The sequence below is a fragment of the Denticeps clupeoides genome, chromosome 3, assembly GCF_900700375.1.
Source record: "Denticeps clupeoides chromosome 3, fDenClu1.1, whole genome shotgun sequence".
Taxonomy (NCBI): Eukaryota; Metazoa; Chordata; class Actinopteri; order Clupeiformes; family Denticipitidae; genus Denticeps; species Denticeps clupeoides.
In genome coordinates, this window is record NC_041709.1 from 22442330 (window position 1) to 22469256 (window position 26927).

Consider the following 26927-nt stretch of genomic DNA (forward strand, 5'->3'; position numbering starts at 1 on the left):
AACGCCCACTAGATGGCAGTCTTGAACCGGACTCTTATTTAGCTCTCCTGCTCCACCTGAGCCCTGCTTAAAAATGAGTTTAGTTCCCAGGCTGATTTTGGATTTAAGCCTCGACCCGAAACGCAGGCTGGAGCGCCCAGCTTTGCGAATGTAAGACGAAACTTGTGGCTGCAGTAAAGTGAATCCTCGTGTTTTGTAGCTTTCTTTTATTTCCCGTTCGATATCATTCTGCTACGTGCTGCCTTTTGGAATCACAGCATTGAGGGTTTTTTTGCAGGTCACTGCTGGGATTACTGATACGGAAATGTTGTACACTGACTGCGGGGTGCGTGAACAAAGGTCTTCACAGTCTGATAGCTGAAACACATCTGGATTTTTTTTTTATTGACACAAGTGCTCAGTGAGACTGAACAAATCTGAAGCTAGAAGTATAGAAAACGCAGCTCTAGCATGAAGCGGAAAACAACAATTCCCAAAGATTCTGCCGTTCTCTCCTCCTGTATCCAAGCCCTGAATGAGGTGGAGCATTTTAGTCGGCTTGTCTTCTGTTGCTTGGACCCTCTGTTCACCATCAGGGACTAAGTGAACTTTAAACAACATACATAGGATAGGTAGGGAAATAAAGCAGACAAGCTTACTGAGATGTCTGGTTTAGTACAGTAGCGAACAAAATAACACAAACCAAGGTTCCTCAGACAATATGTCAACATATCGACGTTTCATAAATAAATTACATTTACACAGTTGATAACAATCAAGGACAAATCCAAAAAGGCATCATGCCAGTAAGCATCCAGTGGAATTTTTCACTGGACCAAAGATGACTGATCTGAAGGTCTTTAATCTTAAAAGACCGCACATGTCCATTATTACAGGATTCTGACTGTGATTCAGTGAACAGGGGCTGAAAAAGACAGCTATTTAAAAAAAGAATCCCATTTTACAGATTATCACAATTGGTTCTCTTATTTTCATTTGGGAATTTTATAAAATAATGGTATATAATAACATTTGGTCGTCAAAAACCACTGCCTCAAAACTGGGCTCAGGAAAGGGGCTGTTTGGTCTAAAGTGATTTGCAAAAATACAATCAGGAGCTTCAATAAAGTGACATCAGCCCGTCATCTACATAAAAGGGCTGTACACACACACACACACACACACACACACACACGCACAGAGAAACAAACTGACTTATTCACAGGTACACTTCCTTGAATAGCAAAAAAAATAAAAAATAAAATTCCTGAAAATTCATAGTACATTATCAGCTATTTGTGTGCTTGTCTCATACCCAGTGCAACGTATTAGAGGCTGAATGTACAGCAAAGCTCCGGTTTACTGCAATGTATTGCTGATGGGTACTAGAGTTGTGTTTTTTTTTCCACGGGTGCACCTGAGGGTGCCACCAAAAAACATGGTCACAGTGAACCACTGAACCGACAGTACAATCATGGATATTAAAAACATCAGAAGCTTATCAAACGTACTGCTACTGTATGGAAAACATAAATTAACATTCAAATTTCAAGCGAAGAGGTTTTTTTTTTTTTTTTTTTTTTTTTTTTTTTGTAATTTCACAACCAAGTATAACCAGTCAGAGGCTGAGACACAGCAATGTCAGACAATGTCAGCATTTCTTGAACAGAGGCCTAAGCAAGCTCTGTAGGAGCATAGGCCAGGACCGGCAATTACATCTGATTTTACACGGGGTAAGAGCTGGCGACTCCACCGCTTCTTGATTGATAAAACGCATTTCCTGCTGGTTTCTGCTGGGAGTGTAGTTGCAGACGTCCAAAGGAACAGACCAAAATTCTCCATGACGTTTTGGGATGACAATGTCCAAACACAACAAAAGTCAAGTGTGCTGTATTGGGTCTGCTGGGTTCATAGTTTTATGGATGGGCATTTTAAAGTTGGACACTTAAATATACCTCTCTTTTAACCTTTTATGACTGGACCAAGAACATTAGAAATGAAGACTAGGGATCAGATAAGGTTTAGACTATGGGCCTGTTTCTGTAAATGGGCCATTCAATCCGACCTGGCTGTGCATCCACACAGAAACGGCCCCTGAACGGTGATAGTTCCAGTGTTCATTTTTCTTTTCCGTGTCTTTGTGTGGATGGCAAAGCGGCTTTTTTTCTGTGAAAACGCTGACATATTAGCCCAACCCCCAACTTGACCTATAACCCCAAACACGTCCTACATACAACAATGGTAACGCATCGGTGGTTGTGCTGTAGCCGCTGCAGAGACTCATGAATCAACTACGAGAAATCGTCTCTACGGCGCACATTTCTAATGAAAAGACGAGGCTGGAGAACAACGGCGTGGAGGAGAACAAGGTGCAATACCTGACACTTGTACGTGTGGACAAAAAGTGTTCTAAGATGACTAAGGCCAATTCAAAAGCTTTATGCAATGCGGCCTTGATTTATTTTCAAGACTGCAGCAAAAGTAATCTGTTTTTAATGACTTTACAGATGAGCGCCGAGTTCTCTTCAGCATTAGGTTCCAGCACAGCCAGCATCTGTTACACTGGAACAACAGTGCTTTTTGTGATGAGTGAAGGGGAAAGGGGGGAATGTGATGAAAAACGTATAAACTACCCAAGTCAAACAGTAACATCTAAAGAAATTAGGCTTTCATTTCTTCCGTGGCATTCCAGTTACCCTGCAAGTGAAATGCTCCCTTTTAGATGCGCGCTCGAGTTCAGGCACTGTGCAGCTCTTGTTCTTCTCCATTATAAACCACACATGGCGACTAAGCCTAGAGATGTCTCAAGCATAACATTTTCTTATTTTGTCAAATCCCCTGATTTATAAAGGTGCTAAAAACCCTAAGAACACACGGGGTATTCTCTGACTGCAGGCCAAACATATGCAGTAGGCTAACAAAAAGCAGACAGCAGTGTTCTCACTTCGACTTGGATGGAGGCGCAGGAGGCATACTTACTAGTCTGAGGAGCACGAACCACCTCGATTGGAATATATCTTCACACAGATCTAAACCAACTGACTCCTACATACAAATATTCCGGCGAGAACTTGCCGGTGTGCGAGTGAATGAGACTCGCTAGGTCTCACAAAAAAAAACGAAAGGGAGACATGGTCATGTTCGGACTCTCCAAAACATTACACGTTTTTCCCTGAATTTCTTACGATTATGTACATTTTGTACCTTTTTCCTTGTCCCTTGCTGGAAAGTAGAAGCCCAGCACTGGCACACTGATGTTAGCATTAGCATTTTGCAGACGCCATGCCTCCAAGTCACACGTTCATCTCCTGATGGCCCAGCAATTGTAATTGTTACAAAAGTCTTCACAAAATCACCACAATTTTTTTTTTAATCCCTGAACATTATAATTTAGAGCGAGGTGGCACAAGGAGTGTCCTCCCTGTTTTTTTTTTCTCAAGATGGCTCCTGGCTTGCCTGAATGACAGTGATGCTGTGGTGGCCCTTTACGTGCTGCGGTAGGTCTTGATGATGTCTTTGATGGGTCTCCGACAGATGGGGCAGCAGGCATTGGCCATGCACTTGAGTTTAAGGCCGCAGGTGTAGCACAGACACATGTGCCCGCAAGCGTAGATCACCGTGTCCACTGTGTTTTCGTAGCAGATGGAGCACTCATCCGGCCATGAAACTAGGGAGGAGGGAAAGGTGGGGGACCTGGGGAGGCTTATGGGCGAGTTATGGGTGGTTCCTGTCAATGGATGGAAAGGGGGGGAAGTAAGTAAGTGCAATCTGAAACTGAGGTATTTGTACCTGCTCTGGCCTAAGCCCATCTGCCAGTGTCCAAAATGGATTATTCTGTCCTGCACGGTCCTGTCACCATTCACAGTAGTTCGCCAAAATTCCCTTCCTACAGGTTATTTCGCCATCCTAGCAGGATGGGTTTCATCTTCCACGGTTGTCACTCTTAACACACATCAGGCTTAGTCTGAGTGAATGAAGGCACGATAAAAAACTGTTACTAACCTCCAGAAGAGCTGTGGAAGGCTCCGGAACAGCCTCTGTTTAGAGTGGGTTCAGAACTGCCACAGCACAGGCCTGTGGGTGTGTGTGGGGAGAGCAAAGGTGAGTTGGGGTTGGAGGGACTGTGCATTTCTCCTGAATGAGTAGAACCTTTAAAAAAAAAAAAAAAAAAAAAAGCCTGTTAACACCAATAAGACAGACTCAAACACTCTCCGTCAGTAAGTAGCCCCTATTTTCTTCTTAATAAATGTTGCATTATCAGAAAATATTCTACAAAGTATTATTCTGTACACAGCACCTCAACACATGATACAACCATCAGTCACAACATCAAGAACCGTGAGATGAATTATCTTATTACAAGGGTGCCATTCCACTGGATGCTCACTACACATTCTGCAATGAACAGTTTTTTTTTTTTTTTTTTTTTTACATAAATATCTATAAATATCGCTCTATAGGAATAAAGATGAGATCAAAGGGCATCTCGTGTCATGGGTGCTGTTATGCAACACCACACCCTTTTATGCAATGCCCTGTTTGAATACTCTGCACAAGTGAATTATACAAGACCTCTTAACAGCCCATCAGTCAGAGGGCTTCTGTGTTTATTCCATGCAGACGGCTTTCTGGACCAGAGCTGCCTCCATTGGCCCGGATATCTAAAGCATAGCTGGATTCTCGACGTGACACCCCTCTCCAGTGTGCTACGGGCCATCATTAACACTGGCATCGTCTATCCGGCAGCAGGAGGGAGCCAAAGCGTCCTCCTCACTAATAGCCCGCCGCCGCGTGGCACGGGGGGGATTGATTGCAGCTGCCGGCTAGTTCTGCTCCCCGAGTCGTGTGCAGGCGGCGAGTGGGCCGGGGAGGTTGTGGATTGTTGCCGTCGCCACCGTAGCGCTGCGTTAGCGGACGCCCCAGAGGCAGTGATACCCGTGCTGTGGAAACTGCACACGACCGTACATCGCTCGAGCAACAGCACGCTTGCTCCGTAGACCTTCTCTAAGCCGGGCTGGTGTGGAGGGTTTTATTGGAGATAAGGAGTGTCTCTCTGGGGTTCGGAGTTGTTATGCCGACCGCCACACCGCTGGCCAACTGCAAGGTTTCCATGCCTCTGTGTTTGGCCTGAGCTGTCCGCTGGGGTGTGCTTGTGTCTTTGTAAATAAGGGCAGGTTTCTGGATAGGTTTCATAAAACCATGTGTGTGTGTGTGTGTGTGTGTGTTTGTGTGCTCGGTACAGTATGGTCTCGTATTAATGACATGCCTTTGGTTTGGTTTAGAACAACTGATCCCCTTAAAAGATGGGCATGCCATTCCGGCCTTGCAGCATTCCATCATACCAATCTCGGATCCCCGCACCTCACGCCACTGCAGGATCAGGGAACAACCCAATCCCCTGCCCCACCCCCTACACACACACACACACACATACACACACATTGTGGACAGCTGTGCTGCAGTGACACACTCACAGATCTGGAGAGTATGTGGGTTTGACAGTATCCATGTCTGAAATTCTTATTTTAATAGATGTTGGCTTTTTACCTTCCAGTCTACCCGTGGCTGACAGTTTAGGAATAACACAAAAAAATACAAAAAAAATAGCTAAAGTTAGAAACAACATGTACATCTCAAATACGCAATTATCTAAACAAGCACGACCTATTTGAAATCAATTTAGCCCTTTTTTCTAAAGCTGGGACTGAGAACATTAGAAAACATTTCCTTGTTTTTTTTCTGGTCTTCCAGTACGCATTTTTGGTGGAATGTCAGCACAGGAAAAGAGCGAGTCCTCAGTAATGGACGTAACACCGTACCGGTGTCTGCATTGGCATGTATGATGGAGGAGTGTGTGCTGGATTCACTGAAGAAGTGAGAGTGTGATACAGACTGGGAGCGTTCGTTTGGCAGTGGAGTGGAGTGAGTTTGTCTGTGCTTCTGAACGCGAGTGTATGTGGGACAGACTGTGCATCTGTGTGCAATGAGGGGGTGGATAGATTCATGGCGCAGAGGGAATGCAATATGACTAAGCAATAAAAGAAAGAAAGTAGAGGACAGAAAAGCTAGCAAATCTCTCTCAAGTTTTGCTCCGCCCACAAGCCTTGTCCACTCTCTCTGGACCTATTGCTCTGGAAAATCCCAGTACAGCTCCACGTAAGCCCTGCAGGGACATTTCCTGTGGGTCTGAGCTCTTACTGGCCTTGTCACTCAGGACACGTCGGTCCTGTGAAATCCGGTGATGAGAAGTTGGGTGCGTTTCCACTGTGATCAGCACTGCATACACAGTCCACTTTCCAAGCTTGTGAACTGTGGCCCATCATAAAGGCTCTAATTCAACAGTGAGGTCCCACCAAGGTGACCATTATGCACAATAGTCACAATGTAAATCATCCCTGGGTGTCCACATCATCTGATCTTTCTTAATTCAAAACTTATTTTTCCAGCTTCCAGGGCCCAGCCAAGCAGAGATTAAAAATGGTTTAAAATATGAAAATGGGAAAGAAATGACATTTTGTAATGAATAAAAAAATGTTTCAGTAATTAATCTAGGTAGTATTTATTGTTCCATGTTTTCAAAAGTTATTGATGATAATTCCTGTCCCTCCATTAAAATGTTAAGATATAAGAAACGGGATAAAATGGATCATCTAACATTAACAATTTTTTTTCTCAAGGATTGCCTACTATTATTATTATTATTATTATTATTATTATTATATTATATATTTTACTGAGACACTGAGAGAAAGTAGCAGTAAAGTAGTAAAAATAAAAATGTACATGAATAAATGAATAGAGAGAACAGGCGATAGTGGCGCCTTTTATGTCGAGCTGCAGTGTATCGGATTCAGTGGTAAAAATGTCCTTGAGAACAGTGACATCGCCAATTAATTAGGGAGCTGACATTCTCCCTGGAGACATCTTTCCGTATGCAATGCACAGATGAACATGTGTTTTTTTTCTTCTTCTTCTGTGTTTTCACGTGTACATGCAAAAATTAAATATATCATGTGCAAACACATTTCTCTATGTGCAATGTCTCTTTTAAGGCATGTTTCATTATTTTAATTATTTAGCAATTAAAGAAACATCAAGGAAAATGAGAAGATGAGGAAGACGTTGTTTTTCCACTGAATGTGAAGTGGAAACACCCACACGCCTCATTTTACAGGCCGACTAATGAGACTGCGAAAGTACCGTGGCATGAGTGGGAAATATGCTGGCGCTTATACACAGCAGCACCAAGGGTCACAGTCCTCCCACACATTCTCCATCTTGCTATTTATCCTCCACTCTCTCTTGCTTCCATTCCTTTCATTACTTGACTCTATTGGCTCCACTTAAAATGCATCTGGGAAATTTTCCTGCAGTTTGTCTCCGAAGATGGTAGCAGATAGCAATCTTGCCCTGCAGACAACACATTTTGTGCTGCATCGACCAGCCACATCAATCTCATGCCCACACACTGGCTGTTGCAGATATCTTCAAAGTGTGTTACAACACACTGTGTTGCAAATGCTTTGAGCCAGGAAGCAAAATGTTCCGTAGAGGCAACAGAACTTTTTATTTTCAGAACCGTGAGAAGGTCAGTCAAAGCTAGATTCATTCCATGTGGATGCAGTAGTCCAGGGATTCAAGACTAACGGGAAGCATTGATTCTGCATGTGGTGTTTCAATAGGGGTCACTGATTAAAAAAAAAATGCATCACACGATTCGATTTTTCCCAGGTCTGTTCCTCAGCCTCGAGGGGAGGATTAATACCTTCCTCTTGCTCAGTATAGCAACTGTCTGTGATACCTTAACCGCCTTGACAAATGACTTAATAGTTACCGTTCCTCCTCTGCAAACTATTATCCTGAATGTTGAAAGACCTTGGATTATCAGTTCCTGCAATTACAGACTATTGTAGACTAATCAGCTGAGATGGCTAAGGCTGCTAAAGCAGCTTAGACACTCTCTTTGAAGCTCAAACCTGACTAACAACTACGGTTGCACAAGTCGGACAAAGTAATAGTTTGAAATTTAGTTGTAATACAGTACAATACAATACAAAAGCCTTACTCAGATCAGGCGTCTCTAACATGAAAACTTGTACGGATTAGCTAGTGTGATTAGCTAGCATCTAACATTCCAAAAATGCGTATTTTAATTCAAGATTAATTCAAGGAAGCAATAACTACAATTGCAATACATATGTGAAATGAATCTTTCATAACAATTTTGAAAACCCTCTCTCACCCAATATTCTCAGCTGTGTGATGGCGCCATGGAGGCCGAAGAACATCCAGAGCGGCCTAGAGTTGTCCACACAGACCTGCATCCCAGCACCGGTCCCGTTGTGGCTGAGGATCACTTCACCCTCGGACGTGACCATGAAGCCCAGGATGTCACCACTCTGTAGTTGTTGGGGAACGCGACACACGGCCCAGAATTCCTTTCTGTCCACCAAGGCCTCAGGGTTGTACGGCAGGTCGCTTGGACGGAGGCCGGCCGGGTCACAGGATGTCACCCCATATGACAGCGACCCAGAGCGTGCTGGGCTAGACTTGGTCACCTTGAGGAAAATGGTCTCACCTGAGCGTAACGGTCGCTCAGTAAATACCAAGGTGCGTTCCTCGCGGTCCCTGCCTGCTGTGCCGCCGCTAGCGTGATCGGAGCGGAGCGCCACCGTCTGCTCATCGATGGTCCGTACGTGCGTCCCGCGCAGCTGGTGGAAGCGCAAGTCACTCTCCAGGGCTGGGGGCAGCAGATGGGATTGCTGGGAGTTGAGGGAGTTCTGAGGAATGGGGCAAGACGTCGTGGCGGGAGGTGCTAGTCGGAGGCGACCCCCACCCGCCTCCTCTTGCTGCAGGTTGAGGTCACACAGGCTGACGGACAGACGGGACTCCTCTGCTTCACGTCGAAGTGATGATCCACGCACCGTGGTGAAGGAACGTGGCCGCAGGCAGTCAGGAGGAACAATCTCACTGTCTGTGGGCACAGAGACACATAACTCAAGTTTATTTCTAAAGAACTTTAACAGCAGTTCCACTGCACCAAAGTGCTCTGCAAAACATGAAAGGGTGGTAGTAGCCTAGTGGGTAGCACACTCGCCTATGAACCAGAAGACCCAGGTTCAAATCCCACTTACTACCTAAGTCCCTCTGGATAAGGGCGTCTGGTAAACGCTGTAAATGTAAATGAAAGGACATACAAATGTACCATACCATACCATACCATATTTATTTATAAAGCACTTTAACACAAAAAAGGAGCTGTACATTAAAATAAAAAAATAAGTTTAATTACCAAGAACAGGACAAAAAGTTCCTTAAAAATAAAGAATAAAAAGAAAACTAAATAAAATAAAATAAGAGAAACATGCAGCAATTTGAATTAAACAAGAGTTAAGAAAGGACTTCCTAAGAAACCACATAAAACACAGCAAAGCCAGGGTTTAAAAGTGAGTTTTTAAACGGATATAAACACAGTGATTTTATAACGGACTCTAAAACAGACAGTGTAGTAAGGCTAAGATCATGGCTATGTTGTACTTGTACCAGTGAGAAAACGTGCAGTTGCATTTTGTACAAATTGTAGGCGAGCAGTGGTGGCCTAGCGTTTAAAAAAAGTTGCCCCCTAATCAGAAGGTTGCCGGTTCGAATCCTGATCCGCCAAGGTGCCACTGAGGTGCCACACATTGCTCTCCGGGCGCCTGTCATGGCTGCCCACTGCTTACTAAGGGTTAAATGCAGAGGACTGTGCTCCTGTGTATTACAATGAAAATCACTTCACTTTAAAAGCTAGAGATGAATTACAGAAAAAGCTAGAGCAATGAATTACAGAAGTCAAGTCGGGATGTAATGAAAGCGTGGCACAACGTACACAACAAATACAATAACTACAAGCCTGGGAAGACAAAAAAAAAAAACACGTTTTAAGTCTAGATTTAAAAGCAGAGGTAGAAGGAGCAAATTTGACATCGGGTAGTAACCCAGAAATGATATATCTATATTAAAGACATTGTTGATGTAATAATCCTTCCCAAACAAAATGTGCAAATTTTCACATTTGCTGTTTCCAGACTGATTTCTCAAAGTGTAATTAGCTATTTATCTGAGCAAATGACATTGTTTGGTTAGTTTCCAAAAAACTCAGCATCTGTCATTAATACTGTAATTAACCAAATGATTATATATTATTTACTGTGCAAACATGATCACTCGGTTCACCAGTGATCATGAACTATACCATTTCGTTGTTCAAATATCCCAGGAATTTCTATAAATTATATGTGGGAGTTCAGCTGATCTTGATTTGGTAATATATGATTTCCAGAAAAACAGTAGAGATCGCATAAATAATTCATTTCATAAAACGTTCATTAAAGTATTTTGTTCAAAGCAACAAAACGTGCTTATTAATAGCCAGGTAGATAATAGCTACAGTAGGCTGGTAAGTGCTTTTTAATAATAATAATAATAATAGTTCTAATTTATTTGCTTTTACTTTTATTAGGGTGATTGCACACTGGATTTTCCCACAGAGAGTGATATGTGATTGTAGTGAATGGAGAGAGCAAACATAGTGTGCAATTGATTGTTCTAGCAGAATGAGGGCGGCATGACGTGTGGATAATAATATATATTTCATTTACGAGAGTGGCAATATACTGACCTGTTGTCCGATGCCATTTATAGCTGCCGCCTTGCAGACTGCCCTGAATAGACTAGTAAGTATGCTCATCTTTAGATGATTCCAGCGTATGACCCCTTTGGACAATGGCCATCTTTACTGCATGCATTCAAAGACTTCAGGACACCATGCCTAAATGTGGAAGGCACTGCTCATCATTGAGATAAAATTAGCTCTACAGCTTAAGAATGGGGTTTACAGGAACAGTGCAAGAAAGAGAGAGAGAGAGAGAGAGAGAGAGAGAGAGAGGGGACTTGCCATGTCCTCTCAGTGCTATATCAGTGGTGGCCCAGAAAGGCTGTTAGCCTGAGCTCTGGTCTGAGATAAGCCTCTCACCTTCAATTACTGTTCCTGAAACAGGCTACTAACAGCCCTGGCTCATCGCAGTGGCTCCCAAAATGGACATGTTCTTTTCCTGACATGCCATCACATAATAATTCCACAATTCCAATGTCTTGCTTGCTGTGAGAAACTTAAAACGTTGATGGTAGTCCAAGTGGAATACCAGGGCATGTCCTGGATATCATAGCAGAAAGCAGCACTCATAATGAGAAAATAAAGGCTTTGACAACAGTGCATGTCCTGGATATAACCCTGCAATGTGAGAAGATGTTTTGCTGAAATAACCTGACTTTTTTGTCTCATTTTCATGGTAAGGTTTTGACGTCATCACATCAAAAATAAATAAAACCTTTAGAGCAATTAACCCATCCACCTTTTCAAGAAACCAAGTCCATGTTAGTCCAAATTAGAGGCCGAAATACCAAACCTCAGAATGGGATAGAAAGTAGATAGATTGCTGCTTTTCAGTCACTGTCTGTTTAATTACATGCTCAACTTGACCTAGCAATCGGATTATCTTATTTTTTTTATCCAGCGTCAAATCAAGGCCCAATTAGCATAAGCTGCAAATCTGTTGTATTTCCAGTGCGAAACATGGAGCCAAACCCAATTGCTGTAACTGATCTTTAGGAGATAAATACAGGGTAAACTGTGCCTAGAGAGCCAAGTCTCTGGGGGAAAAAAACTATGTAATTAATCAAAAAGAGCCCTCGGGCACTAAAATGAAGCCATTAGAGACACAGGAGAAAATGCAAGGTGGTCTCATAACTTTTCAGAAGAGTCATGTCTTCATCACATTGACCGTGCTTCCATATTATCAATCTCTGCGGTCAGAGAGGAACAGACAACTGAAAATGGATGACTGTGACTTTTTTTTGTTATATTTGTCACATTACAACCAATATAATTTATTATTCACATCTATACCAAACATCTCCATTTAGCAGACACTGTTATCCAGAGACTGAACAACAGCCTGGCACCGGGACATAATCATAGTATGAGAGATTTATACAGTTGTGCGATTACATTTGAACATGATTTCTGTGTTTCAGGCTATTGATTTTGCGCTGTGCAGGGAGACACGTCACATTGTGAAGCAGCAGCCAAAACCCCTGCACTTAAACTGACAGCAGTATTGATTGAATATGGTACGGGGATGATGAAAATAAAGAGAAGAATCGACCGCTGGCTCAGTTGGCCTCTGTCAAACACTCACACACATTATACACAGAGGTCGGAACAGCATCCATTTCTGCCCTGTCCCCTTCCACCCTAATTTGAATGGTACATGCAAATGAATATAGTTATGTGTCCCTATGGTTTAATGTCATTTAAAAGGCTTCCAATTTGATTGCTGTAGTGGGCTTGAGACCCACCCTGGGTCCAATGTCTCGGGATACAACCCTGATCTCGATTCAGCAGTTATGGATTGTGAGTGAGTGCGTTTGATTGCTTATTACTAAGTTTAGATTTAAAGCCAAAGTACAAATCTGGTGTTATCGACATCATCAAGTGATAAAGCACATCTGATTAAAATTCATGGAAAATTATGACTTTTTTGATATACAGATGGAGGTTATCATACATATTATCGCAGTGCAGTTCTCCGATGAACAGTCTATAGTGTTAGTGTGGCAGTGGTGGGCTATTCACAATCGGAGGTTGGCGGGTTCAAATCCAGAACTGCCAAGGTGCTTTGAGCAAAGCACCGTCCCCACACAATGCTCCCCGAGCACCTTTCATGGCTGCCCACTGCTCACCAAGGGTGCTGAGGACACATTTCATTGTGTGTACCATATGCTGTGCTTACTGTGTTTCAAAATGACAAAAACAACCACTTTCTATAATCTCCCAGTTATAATCATGAGTCTGAGTGTATTTATTCACTCAAAAACAGCAATCATGATGTCTCATAATTTCATAAAGTTCACCGTGGAACACTAAACATTTCTCAGCCGTAATGTTCACCACCTTGTCTAAAGTAGGAAGGCGAGGGCCAAACAAAATCCAAAGAACTGTGACCTGGAAGCTGCAGCATTTAAACAGTTAATTGTCATTTCAGATACACACAATAAGTATGTTCAGATTGCACCTTTTACACATACAACATTAACATTATTTGTAGTAAAGAACACTCCCCCCCCCCCCTTTAGATATTTAGCGTTGTCTGGTATACATGCGAAAAAGTGCTATAAAAAATAAAAGACTACAAAGAAAAGACTGAAAGGCAAAGTGCATCTTTGTTCCTGAAGGTGCTTGTTCTATTTTCAGATATGCAAAATACAGAGATGGAGAAAGGCAAAAGGCGACTGGATGTCCATGCCAAGGTTACGTGTGCAACACACACCAGCTGCTGCCTCCTAATTACCATGCACCTGCTCAGCCGCCTCCCTCCAGTCCCTCTCTGCGATTGGTCCTCCACACAGTAGGTCCGGACATGATGTCCATTCATTGGCTGTGGTCTGATTTTAATCTCACTGAATAGGGGGACAAACAAATGTGAGTGCTTTCAAATCTCAGAAACGCCTGCCCCCCCCACCCCTTTTTCTTTCTTTTTTTATTGGCTAAAGCACATCGATAAATGGGGCAGCTGCACACGTGTATACACGCATGCATAAAGAGATGGACGCACACAACCCGTGCGGCTCTTTCTGCTGAACAAAACTGAGATCGTTTAAATTGAGCCGTGAACCAAACCCAAAAGAGGAAGAATGCAATTGTGCCTTTTCGGAGTTTCGCTGTACAGGCCAAATCACGCCGCAACTGAACTTGTCTCTGTGTATGTCAGCGTGTTGATGAGCGGAGACCGTGTCATGTAGAGGTAGAAAAGACCCACCCACCCAATCCATCTGTCCAGCCTGCAGTTTTGTGTGTGCAATAGACTATCTGAAGCTACTTAAGACAGACAGAAGGACAGAGTTAAAGGAATAAAGAGACGTGGAGAGGACTATAGGACAGCAGGGGACTGACGGGGCATGTCTGGCACTGTGCCACACGCTGCTTTTGAACCCTTTCTGTAAAGAGCAGCGGGCTCACTGTGGCGACACATGGGTTCAACAAAAGCCCGACAAATGCCTGCTAAGGCACTAAAAACCCATTGACCACGGGTCATCTGCTGAACCTCTGAGCACATGGCTCTCCACAAAGCACATTTCCCTTCACCTTTATAATTCATGCCATCTCATTTTTTTTATTCTAATTTCGTCTGCAGTCCTGCTCACACTAAAGGACAGTCATTAAAGTCATTATTTATTGAGCCTCGAAAGGCATTTAATTCACCACAAGCGTGACAATGTTGGAGAGAAGCTGATTTTGTCATTTAATTACGCTTCAAGGAGGAAATTCTTTTGCGCAAACCTGTTTAGCCTATAGGTGTGTCACAAGTCTTCTTCGAAGATTAAATTCTTATGCATTGATCCCAGGTTTCATTTGAAATGTAGATTTCTAATGAAAAACATGCGTGCGTCATCCCTGTGTGATACTTGGGCGTTGGAATAGCCTATTTAAAGAACCTCATAAACATGTAAATGTTTATCTGCCTTCTATAAACCACAGTGTTTGCCTTGGCCTCTGAAATGGAAGGGTGAAGCACACGTTCCCTGCGACGGTGTCCATGTTAGGACATTCGCAACGCTAGCCTATGGAAACTTGCAGAAAAAGAGCTGAGCTAATAAAGGGTAATGTAAGGCACACAGACAGACATGTTCAAACCCAGAGCAATCAGACACCCACCCAACAGCATAGATGTATAGAACCTGTTTGACTATTTTCCAGTGTAGACAGGGAAAAATGTCCTCTCAATGGATTTATTATCGATGGAGGTTCTAACATTGGGACCATGAATTAGTTTGTACCGAAACGCAAAACAACTGCTGTCTTAACCCCGCCCTTTTATCCCTAAAGGATACAAGCATCTCCAGCTGCCTCACAGTGAAGAATCTAAATCTCACTCCGAATCCCCAAAATCCTTTTAAAAAGTAGTGATGGCTGCATAGTTGAAACTGGAAATGTATTCAGTATGTATTCAGTCATAGTACATGAAGTTAAGTATTCTCAATACTTTTAGAACACATCTAAAATACATGATATCCATTTTTCTTTTTATATTTGAAATATATCCAAGCAGTGCGCTTAGCAAGCATCATCTTATTATTCATTATCCACATCTAGTTCTGAAGGCAAAAAGCAGAAACAGCCTTGCATGTGTTCACATCACCGCCATACATGCTTCGGTTAAATCACGGTCAAAATACACAGAAGAAGGGAAGTCCTGTTTTATTATTTATGTTTATTAACTGAAAAAAATGAAATTAATGAGCAGACAGCTTTTACTCTGGAACAGTTGGAGGAAGCAAACAGGAAGCCATTTCTGTCCATTCTGTCCACACACACACACATACAGTACACAGTATTTTCATGACCATTGGTAGATTCTCACTGAAGGCATCAAAACTATGAATGAACACATGTGGAGTTATGTACTTAACAAAAAGTGGAGACCTGGCCTCCACAGTCACCGGACCTGAACCCAATCCAGATGGGTTGGGGTGAGCTGGACCGCAGAGTGAAGGCAAAGGGGCCAACAAGTGCTAAACACCTCTGGGAACTCCTTCAAGACTGTTGGAAAAGCATTTCAGGTGACGACCTCTTGAAGCTCATCAAGAGAATGCCAAGAGTGTGCAAAGCAGTAATCAGAGCAAAGAAAGTAGAATATAAAACATGTTTTCAGTTATTTCACCTTTTTTTGTTAAGTACATAACTCCACATGTGTTCATTCGTAGTTTTGATGCCTTCAGTGAGAATCTACCAACGTAAATGTTCATGAAAATAAAGAAAACACATTGAATGAAAAGGTGTGTCCAAACCTTTGGCCTGTACTGTACACACACTCATACACACACACAGTCCTTCACTGTTATCATCAGCACTTCCTGTTTGTGCTGTGAAGAGCCACTCTGTGTGAATGTGATAGCAGAAGTATGTTTACTGTAAACTCGTACTGCTGCCGTACATAAATTCATCACGGCATGTCAGGGTAGACACCTTCACACTGACTGGCGCGTGTGTGTCAGGCAGGTAATAAAGGCCGACATGTTTTCTTCTTCTTTCTCTCGATCAGACAGGTTTCCGCTGTGTGTCTACCTGATCTCTGAACAGATCACTAAGCACGTGTTGTGGTACTGGCTTCCTTCTCTAAATTTCTCACAGAAGACCAAAATTTATTTACATTTACACACAACCCCTTGCTGTTTCAAAGTATTGGACATATCATATAATAAATGTTATAATAAAACGCTACATATTACAACAAAACAAAACTAAAAGCAGAGAAATGCAGCCCTCTTCTAAATTGAGAAATGTGGCTTGATTGGAATTACAATTAATCATGATTCTACAAGATGTCAAAGCTAAAGTTTGTGAATGCATGTATTCTTCATCAGAACAGCCCAGTAATGCAGTATACATCACGTTTTTTTTTTTTTGTTTTTTTTACTGCTGAACATCTTTTTAGCACTTTTTCCCATCTATTTATTTATCCATCCATCCAAGTCCAACACCAAACTCAAACCTGAAACAAAGTCATGTGGATCCCTGCTTTCATCCTAGCGGTTACCTAACTTGAACATGCCCCATGTGCTCTTATTGTAAAAGGAAAAGGGCCCATTGACACATACTATATGTGATTTTGAGCTATACAACAGATAAATGCTGTTTTTGAAAGCTGCACTTCTTATTCACAAGGTTTTTCTCTAATAATTACTTTGTTTTTTGGCCAAACTTTATGTTTGAAGCCATTATAAAAAATTCTAAATTTCTCTATATTTAATATAATTTGTAATAGTGCTTTACTGAGTAAATGGTTTACCGAAAATTACCTAGTTATTGTCACATGTTTTAAATGTAAATGTAATTTAGTGAGACAGGACTCTATTAGGTAAATTGTCTGTCTTTTAAGACAATGTAGATGCCTCAACTTAAGGTTCACGGAGGTCAAATTGTGTGTGTAAAGAGCTTGTATTTATTGACCACATGCCTGGCAACCATCGCCTGGACAACAAACCTGACGTGTCCTAACACGTACACACACACTGACCCTTAAATTACATTAATGGTGTGCACAGCATAGCGGAACCGCCAGCAAGGGAAATAAAAAGTCAGATTATTCACTCTGACAGATAGCAGCACCGATCCGCACAGGATGTGAAGGTCGGTGTCAGATGTCTGTGACCCCCCCCCCCCCCAGACTCCCAGGTAACAAATACAGTTATATCAATTGTCCAATTAATTTAGGTCCCTTTAAAAAGGAAGTGGTGTCACATGACTCCGGTCATGTACCTGCCATGAATGTGGAACTGGGTGACAATCGGCATTTAATCAGGCACCAGGTGCTCGGTCACTGTTGTCCCCAACATGGCACCCAGCCGAATTCGTCGCAGTGTGTGACACGGTCTCTTGGCTGTCATTGACCATCTGTCGTGAGCCCACGACACTTTCGAATTTCTACAGTCACTTCATCCGTGGCAACAACGCAGTCAACACACAGTCAACCCAATCCTGCACACATCATACCTCCTAAAAGTTCATTTACTGGAGAACAAGGTCTGAGCAGCAAAGGCCACCAATCCCGGTCACACGACAGTACCAGCAGCCTGTTGACCGGCTGTCCTGCAGTGTGGTCATGGGTCCCTACTTTCTGGCCACCCAAAATGCCAACATACTCAAAGCTTCATCCACCGGGCTTTTTGGTGGCAATCCATTGTGCACGATGTAAAGGCCTATGTTTGGGCCAAACCCACCAACCATCCTTCCACCGGGCTTTACAATCCACTCCCAGTTCCTCGCCCGTCCCTGGACGCACATCACCCGCGACTTCATTACCAGACTCCCTGTGGCTCACAACTTTATTGACCATCGTAAATTGATTATCAAAAGCCGTTCATCCAGTCGCCCCGTCTGGACTGCCGCTTTGTCCACGGACAGACTGCTTCTGCACGTAGTCTGGATGAATGTCCTGGTTGATGTTCTCAACAACCACGACTCAGCTCCCAATACTTTCCTCTTCTCAACTACCAGAATGTAAGCCTGATCCCTTTTCCCTTCTCAACTCCACTCATCACCCGTCCTTATATGCTCACATGATCGTATACGTGGTGTGTGGCAGCTTCGACTGTCTTATGGTCATAGATAAAAAGGCGGATACTCACAACAGTTGCTCTCTTGCTCTGCCCACGACCCGGGCATGACAAGTGGCCTATATGCATTATATAACTGTAATGTGAATACAGGGCTGTGCAAATGTTTTAGGTCTCATGGTCTCATCAGCAATCTGTTCAGGAAGGGGAGTGCAAAACACAAAAATTCATTATAAAAAGTGCAAGTGGAGTTTTCAGAAAAATAAGAGAAGGGAGAGATGAAATTGGGAGGTTCAACTCTGTAAACAAATGAATGATCTCCTTCAAGCAAAAGTCTACAAACAATATCATGCTGCTTCTCAGGAAACAATAAAATCTTTTCTCTATAGACATAATGTCATTGTGGAATGAAAATAAAGAAATTCTGCAATAAGCCGTTTAGGTAAACCGATATTTGACTGAGTGTTTGACAAAGTTAGATTAACAAAATTGTGTGCAGCTTATATATAGCGCATTGTAAAAACACTAAATACAAACTAGTGAAACTGTGTTTCGGTAAGCAGGTAAAATAACAGAACTTGTGTCAATGTCCTTATGCATCAAATGGTATATTCAGCGGCAGATGACCGACACCTACATCCGTTCACAGACAAGAACACTGAACTGTGAAGATCCTTTAACTTAACTGATTCAAATTAAACTTTTTTTTTTTTCGGCATTTTTGTGGTGCTGTTGTACCTACCATGCATAGATGCACTTTACCAAGGATCACTTAAGGTGCTTTGGATTGTTTGTATTATCTACATGTATACAGGAAAAGCTATAAAACGTTGACCCCTCTGTATGTACTCACTGTGACAGCCGAATGCCGTTCACGATGTCAAATATGGGTCAGGACCCGCCCAGTTCTCTATGATGTGCATAGACAAACTTAACCGAAAAGGAGAGTAGGGTTTGTCTTTCAGAACCCTTTCCACTCAGTTCATGGAGCTCAGAGGGAGCATAGCAGATCTAGGCTTTCCACTGGTGTGCTGACGTGGGCTGGTACAGCATTCCTGTTCACGGCTACGGGTTTGATCCTGGCAGACGAGGCACTCTTTTTAGCCATTCCAGATGAGGCTGTCGAGGAACAAAGCTATAGTGGTGTGTGTCATCGCCTCGGAGCGCAAGAGTAGGCAGCTTCAGATAATGGTGCTCTAGTCGTTCTTAACCCACCACCACCACACACATACACACACACACACAACACAAATCAGCCCAGCTGCAGATAGCAGTGGAGAGAGGGAGGCGACTGTCAATTGGTGCAGAGGACAATTGGAATAGATGGCGCTATCTATGTACCATGTGACCCTGTTCTATATTTATGCAGCCAGGGGGTGACTGACAGCGGCAGTAATTCCTGGGAACCATTGAAACCTACGCCGGCACATAGAAGCCTTACACTCACACACATTTGGCCTGTGTGACCTGTATAGCATTATATGTTGAAATTATTTTTTGCAAATTCTAGATTTAAAAAAGCTGTTTCCATGCTTGTTATTAAAAATGGTTTCTAATAAGCAAGGAAAAGCCAACAAACTGCAGATATATTACAAGACAGCGGTCACGTCTTTTTCATCTCAGAAAGCAGTTGTTATGGTGGCAACCCAAGGACCCCATGTGGACCTCAGCATGTGAGGAAAGCAGTTAGCAGTAGGACTTCAGGGTAAGGCTTGCTAATGGTTCTCCAGATTCAACTGTAAGGTAGAAACAGGCCAAAAAAGCTAAGTTGTTGAAGCAAAAGCCAGGGGAGGAGTTTTGAGTGTCCATGGGGAATGGCTCTCAGATGGCCTCAAATGTATTCTGGCAAACCGCTGTGATTCAAGAGGAAAAATGCCGTTTTCGTTCTGGCTGTGGAACACTGGACCAAATGTTCTCCTTGGCAGAGTTGTGTACGGATGAATGGGAAAATGACAGTCTAGTGCACATGGGCTATCTGGACCTTGGGTAGGCATTCGTCTGTGACCCTCAGCATGTGTCTTGGGAGCCTCTGCATGAATACAGCATGTCTGGGGCACTTCTGCATGCAGTCTAGTCCCTCTAAGAATACAGTACGAGTTTGTATCTTTGGTATTGAGTTTGTCCAATGTAGGCATCGGACTTTGCCAAAGGCGTGTCTTGACACCACCCCTCTACAGTTGAGCATGGAAGAGAGTCTGGTCTAGGGATCTGGAGGTGACATCCCTGTTATTTGCAGATGATGTCTGTGATGTGCATTCAAACAATTTTCAGGCAGGTGTGAAGTGGCTTGGAACAAGGATCAGCACCTCAAAAACCATGGTGGATTGCTCCATCCAGGTCAGGGGTGAGATGCTGCCTCACTCTTTTTTTATGAATGATCGTAAGATGTGATAAGTGGAATAAATGAACATCAGCAGTTTTATAATGTCCTCATATCCTCTCTCTATATATATTTTTTATATATAGAAGTCATGGTGGCAGTATTGAATGAATCAAGCTAGATAAACTATATGCCCAAAATCAAAAAGATCACACACTGTGGCTTGGTAAACTGATATGGTAAACGTCTCCAATGTCACAACATTTATTTGCATTTCATTAGTTGTACTTATTTTTTTGCCAAGATCTTTTAGCGATAATGTACAAATTTCTCACATCCATATAGGGAGTTAAGGTTTGGACTCCGTAGTGGCCAATGCCTGAAAATGATGTCTCATGGTCTCCAAACAAATTTCGCTATTTGCGGCAAATGAATACTGCCTTTGTCTTCTTGGAATATACCTGTGCCAACGGGGAAAAAGAAATCCACTGATGGAATAACCTGGTCAATCAGTATATTCAGGTAGTCCTCTGACCTCATTCTTTAGGGTCAGAACGTTGTTGAACCTCAACCTGACCACTTTAATTTTGAGTGTGACTCCAAATCCAGACCTCTATGGGTTGATAAATTAATTTCCATCGATCATTTTTGTGTGATTTTGTTGTCAGCACATTCAACTATGTAAAGAACAAAGTATTTAATAAGAATAAGGACCTGCTGCTTGCTTTGCCTTTCCCTGTTCATCTAGTTGCTATCCGAAATACTCATACTTTTTACATTTTCTAGCAAGCCTGGTGTTACAGAACTAACGCTGGAGCTGCTTTCACCCGCTGCCATGTTTAAAATTAGTCTCTAATGTTAATAGAGGCTGCCTACTGCAATGCATGTTGAAAATTGTTGAAGTCTACCAGCGATTTACTCGAACCGGCAGATGCAAAATTGGAATTTAAGTATCAATACCAATGCTAATTGATATTGATATCGATACAAAATTTTACTATCAATTACAGAATTATTTTTTTTTGACAACATGAAGCCATTTTGCACCCATGTTAGCCCACTCACCCAGCAGTTGAACTCCACGGGTCAATCCATAAACATCAATGAGGGCCCACAGTGGCTCAACTGTGCGCACGCCACTGAAGAACAACATAGGACTGGAGTCGTTGATGCGGTAGAAGACACGGCCCTTCTTGTCCACCCAGAAGGCAATGACGCTGCCTTCATTGGCAAACTCCTCTGGGAGTGCTTTGGCCCAAAAGCCATTTTGAGAGACCAGGTCTGGGCAGGCATACTTTGGTAGGCTGTCCGGGTTAATGCGAGATGGGTCTTTGAAGGTGAAGCCCAGTCGAAGTGCCCCACTCCAGCAGCACTGCTTCTTTGTTATCTGTGAAGAGCAGAAAAATAAAATACAAAAAAAATATATATATTTTTAATATATATACACAATATGAGCAATTTTAAGTGCCAGGGATCCATTTCCATGCCATTTTCCTAGATATTTCCAGGATACTCATAACCACAGCCAGTTCAGCTGTGCCTCCTTTTTATGTTTTATCAAAATAAAAATGCATTATAAAAAATATTATGAAACACTTTGTTTTTCAAGACATTTCTGTTTTGGAAATCCAGTTGTCGACAATGCGTGTTCATGCCACATGCCATAATGTGATCCGAATGTGAAACTTAATACTTACATTACGTATTCTCTAACAATATATGTTTAATTTGATTTCAAATTAATATTGAATCTGTTCAGAGAGCAGCAGCTCAGACGGTCGGATCTGGAATTTGTCGCCTTATGTCATCATAAGGGGAAAGGTTACATCCCGTTTCTCATGCTTTTTCCGGCCACCTTTTTCCCACCCCTCCCCTAAAACATTATCTCCAGCAATCGTCATGGCTTGAAAACACGTGAAGCAGTGATTGGACGTAAAAATTATTTTTTTAGTTCCATCACCTGAGACACTGAAGAATCAGAGGTTTAATTTAATTATTTCTGAAAAAAGGCTGACACGACTTCCTGGAAATGACTTTTATAGGCTGCTCTCCTCCTCGTCCCGCCTCATTAGCATTTAAAGCTACAGACACCGAAACAGCGTGACCTGGGAAATCTCATTGTGGGACTGACTGAAAGTGTCTGTAATTCTGAACCAAGGCTGAATTTTGGAAAGAGACTTCAGATACAATATCAGGGGACCAATAAGACCGATATAAGAGCCCAGAAATATTCATAATAGGGGACCAAATGTTTCAGTCAGGTTGCTCAGAAGGAACTACAGTGTCTGATGTTCAAGCTGCTCTATTGAGAACCTCCTGTAGTTTGTGTTCTCACAAATGTCAAAATATCTGACATGATAAGAGCCAGTTTTTAGTTGAGTGCAGGTGGGAACAACATTTTTCTGAAAGTCAGATCTACAGTATTTTCTGATTATACCGAAGTGTAAATTTGGTTTTCTACAGGACTGGTCTTGTTCTGCTGATCTTGTTCACTTGTATTCACAACCAATTGTGTCAATTGTGGGGATGTCAATTGTGGTGATGGGATAACTACAATTCTACAATTTTAGCTAAAAACACAGTACTACAGAGACAGAGCTGAGGTTGAGGTATCCTTACACGTGTTAGAATGTGGTAGACACTGGCTTTGTGCTGGGAGATTTGCTAAGCTGCTTTAGGACAAGGAAGAAATACTGACTACGTCGAGGTAGAGGTCACAAAGTGAAAGGAGGGTTTACCTACAAAATCTCATTAAAAGGATTTTATGTGTGTGTGTGTGTGTGTGTGTGTGTGTTGGTGTGAGAGAGAGACAGAGAGAGTGTAGAATGAGGAATGATGCAGAATGAGGAGGTCGGGTCTGTTATCCGTATGCACGCCACGCATTTTAATCTTAAAACATTAAAAACATATTTAAAGTCTCTCCTGGCCAAAAATAAAGACTGATTTTCAGTATCTGTGTACTTCTGTACACTCAAAAGACCAAATCAGTAGAATGTCAGCATGAAGTATTTCACCGGAGAATTTTAGGAACCTCCACCAAGAATGAAGTAATAATGTTGACATCCCTATAAGTGTTGTATTTCAAAACGTCTGTTGGTTCCTCCGTACCTTCAAGCGAACCTGCTCGTTCAGCGCTATGGGTCGGTTGCTGAAAGTGATGGCGTTGCAGAAGCTGGCCTGCCTCTTGACAGTGCGCTGTGCCACGTCCATCACAATCTGGGAGCCCTTGGCATTTGGGTGGAAAAGAAGCGGGCTGACGGGCAATGAGCTGCATGTCTGCACAGGCAAACACCGCTTGGGCTTGTGGTGGCATCTGTGTGTTGAGCCGGGGAAGGGACCACTAAAAGAGTCTGATAGAAGATCGATGAGAGGAAAAAGGAAGAGAGGGGAGACAAAGGGAGTTTTGAATCTTCAGTAAATCACAACCACCCAATCAGTACCAAAATGAACTGTGAGTAACTATCATAATTTTACACAGATCCCATATAACAATTCCCAAATAAAAAGTCTAGTTTCCAGCCTCAGGCGCATCACTTCACTATACTGTCCAAATATCAGGTGAGACTGCAAAAACTGAATGAACTAAAAACAGATCACAACGTACATAATGAGAACAAGCCAATGCTATTTACAATGTTGAATAATAATAGTATAATATATACTATTATTCAAATAGGATTACTAGATTATGATATTTTATGATAAACATATTACAGATTACAATGCTGGGGTTACACATAAGAATCAAATGGAAGATGAGCATTTTGTTGTGTTAAATATTTATATAGTGTGTACTTATCTATTAGTTAATAACCATACGAGAAAGTGTTTTTTCAGAAACACACAAACACATAGATCTTTACCCATGTTATGGTATATGTTTTTTTTTTTTTATCACACAAGTGTTTGTGTGATGAGTTGTGTAAGCAGGGCCTCGCAGAAGAAGGACATTCGTCTCATGAACAGCACAGCTTTCAGTATCCACTCTCAACGCAACACAACCTCACTAAAAACCTGCCACCCTTTAACTTTCTGCAGTGTTGGGCTGGCTGGCCGATATACTGATGCGATATACTGATGGTTCCTGTGAATGTGTGATGAGGGCTTTGTCCCCCCAAATGGTGGCCACTGTGTATGCACGTCTTTGGGGAGCTTCTCCCAGTACATGGCAAACATGTTCAGCGCCGGGCCGAGATAAACACATTAGCAAATGTGAGGGCATCAGCTGCTGGGAGCAAAATGGAGGTTAAGTGCATGTTCGGCATGTTTCTTAGCAACACACAAGCAGACCATTCAGAGTGAGTCTCCTCCATTTCTGACACCCACAATATTCAACGCAATTTTTGTTATATTAGAAAGGAGGGTGATCAGCTAGAATCAGAGTCAGGATTTGTTCTACTTCAAAAATATCAGTCACATTCACAGTATGGACACCTAGCGGCATGACATTATATTTTAATATATATCAAACTGAAATATGTTTTCACTGCCACATGCTCACAATCCATCTAGGTGTTCAGCAACATAAAAAGCAGAAATGGATTATCCTGGTCGATTCTCCATAAAATAAACACTGCTATTTCCATGTACCTGGCTAATTCATCCACGGGTCACAACAGTACAGGTTTACTACATTTTGCCCCAGGCTAAATTCATATATAGCTATGTAATGAATACAGTTCCTTAACCCTGAGGAACCCATTTATAAGTATTCCTTAAGTTCGCTATCATGTATAAAATAGCCCAGATGTAACGCTATTGTGGAAGAGCAGGATTCACTGCAACATGACATGTTCCATAAACTCACTCAACAGCTATTGCACCGGGGGGCCCAAGAGATCGCAGGGGGTGCACACAAATTGGTTTACATAGAAAAAAAAATTATCCACTTTATTGCTTTAATCCATGTAGGAGTTCGGGTTGGGGGTGGCCTGGCTTGTCATGGACACACCAAGGGAAACTGACCAAGACCACACTGAACCAGTTCATCTTGGAAGTTCAAACCATCAAGAGAAGGTCTGGTGGAGTGGAGCACTGTGGAGCATTCCTAATAAAACATATGCTAATGGAGACACTGGCACTATGCAGGCTTCCTGCTATTCTCACAGACCAAAAAAAAAAGAAATGCAAATCGTTCATATCTGTTTGAAGAGTTATTCAAATATTTGTACTGGCTATTGTGGAGGCTGAATTCCCAGTAGTAGACATCTCAAACTCAGTGTCCTGTTCCCATGGGGTAATTTCATTGAGATGTAGCTCAACACAATCCCTCTTTAAATTACAGTTATGATGAAACCTAAAGGGTCTCAAAGGCCAAAGAAAATGTCTGCTTTTCGAGAATATCATTAAAATCTCTCTCTGCAGAGTTTAGCAAAAGATGAAGATTAAGAAGATTAATTGCTCAGCAATTTAGGACAGTCCTGTCTGGCCTTTTTTCCCACTGGGCTTTGTGCTCTTTAATACAAATGAAGCTCATCTTGATGTTTATATTGCCAGTACAGACCATACCCAGGACAGGCAAATAGAATCCAGATCAAAATGTCTGCAATCATGCTCGAAATGGCTTTAAAATGTAATCTGCTGAGAATACAGCCTTCCTTAAAACGATTACAAACCATATCTCTAAAAAGCTACCTCTCTATGAAGGACAGACCTTTGTCTTGGGCCACACAGTAGCATCCCTGGTTTCCATTTACGGGAAGACGACAAAGGTGCCAAGGAAAAAACAGGAAAATCAACTCCTGTCCTCACAGCTTCATGCTTTTTTTTAAAAAACTGTCACACAGTCCATGAGTGCACACAACAAAACACCAGGGCAACTCACAACATCAACGCAAACACACCATTGGTGCAGAGGGCCAGCGAGTCGGTGAGAAAGACAGGGTGCTTTTACCTGGCCTTAGGCCGCTGAGTGGGTTGCTATAAACAGTGAGGCAGAGCATGCATGCACGCACACACACACACACACACACACACGCTTATATAGCTTAATACATACTCATCCTCTTGGTTTTACTACCCCTCCCTCATCAAGTTCATGACAAGCACGGTCTTGGGGGCAAGGTGGCTGTTGGGGTGAGAGACTCAATGTCACTTCGAATTACCATCAGGATTGGCTTAGCAAGGAATCAGCAGCTGTCTTGTGTGTGTGTGTGTGTGTGTGTGTGGCCTAGATTGTTTGCTTTCATACAGACCTTTTAAATGTCAGAGGGTCAAAGGTTTACAGTGTTCCATTGGAGAGTAACCCACAGTGGAAACCACAATCTCAATGTTAGCACAGCTCCGACATGCAGGGATGTTCATGGCAAAGGGTGTGAGGGGTGATTCTCATAAACAGGCCTCGAGGTTGTTTTATAGTGGCAAAAGTATCAGCTACGGAGGACCCAACCGCACAACGATGCAGGGCCAAAACTTTTAACGCCGTCATTAGATCGCTGCGGCAGGACAAAGCCACTTTCTGATTGATGACATG

At 42.4% G+C, this 26927-nt stretch overlaps 1 protein-coding gene across 3 annotated transcripts in view; it reads right to left on the reverse strand.

Annotated features, from left to right (window-relative positions):
• Positions 1–354: 354 nt before the first annotated feature.
• Positions 355–26927, reverse strand: part of neurl1aa (neuralized E3 ubiquitin protein ligase 1Aa) — a 68289-nt gene continuing 41716 nt past the window's right edge. For 2 of the 3 annotated variants that reach the window (XM_028971508.1, XM_028971510.1), the window contains exons 2-6: positions 23564–23805; positions 21521–21842; positions 8222–8953; positions 3982–4128; positions 355–3706 (exon numbers count right to left, since the gene is read on the reverse strand). In XM_028971508.1, coding sequence (XP_028827341.1) covers positions 3465–3706; positions 3982–4128; positions 8222–8953; positions 21521–21842; positions 23564–23805 — 1685 coding nt within the window. In that variant the 3' untranslated portion in view covers positions 355–3464. Of the gene's footprint in view, positions 3707–3981; positions 4129–8221; positions 8954–21520; positions 21843–23563; positions 23806–26453; positions 26478–26927 lie in introns of those variants that run through there. The other variant, XM_028971511.1, reaches the window with a different exon arrangement.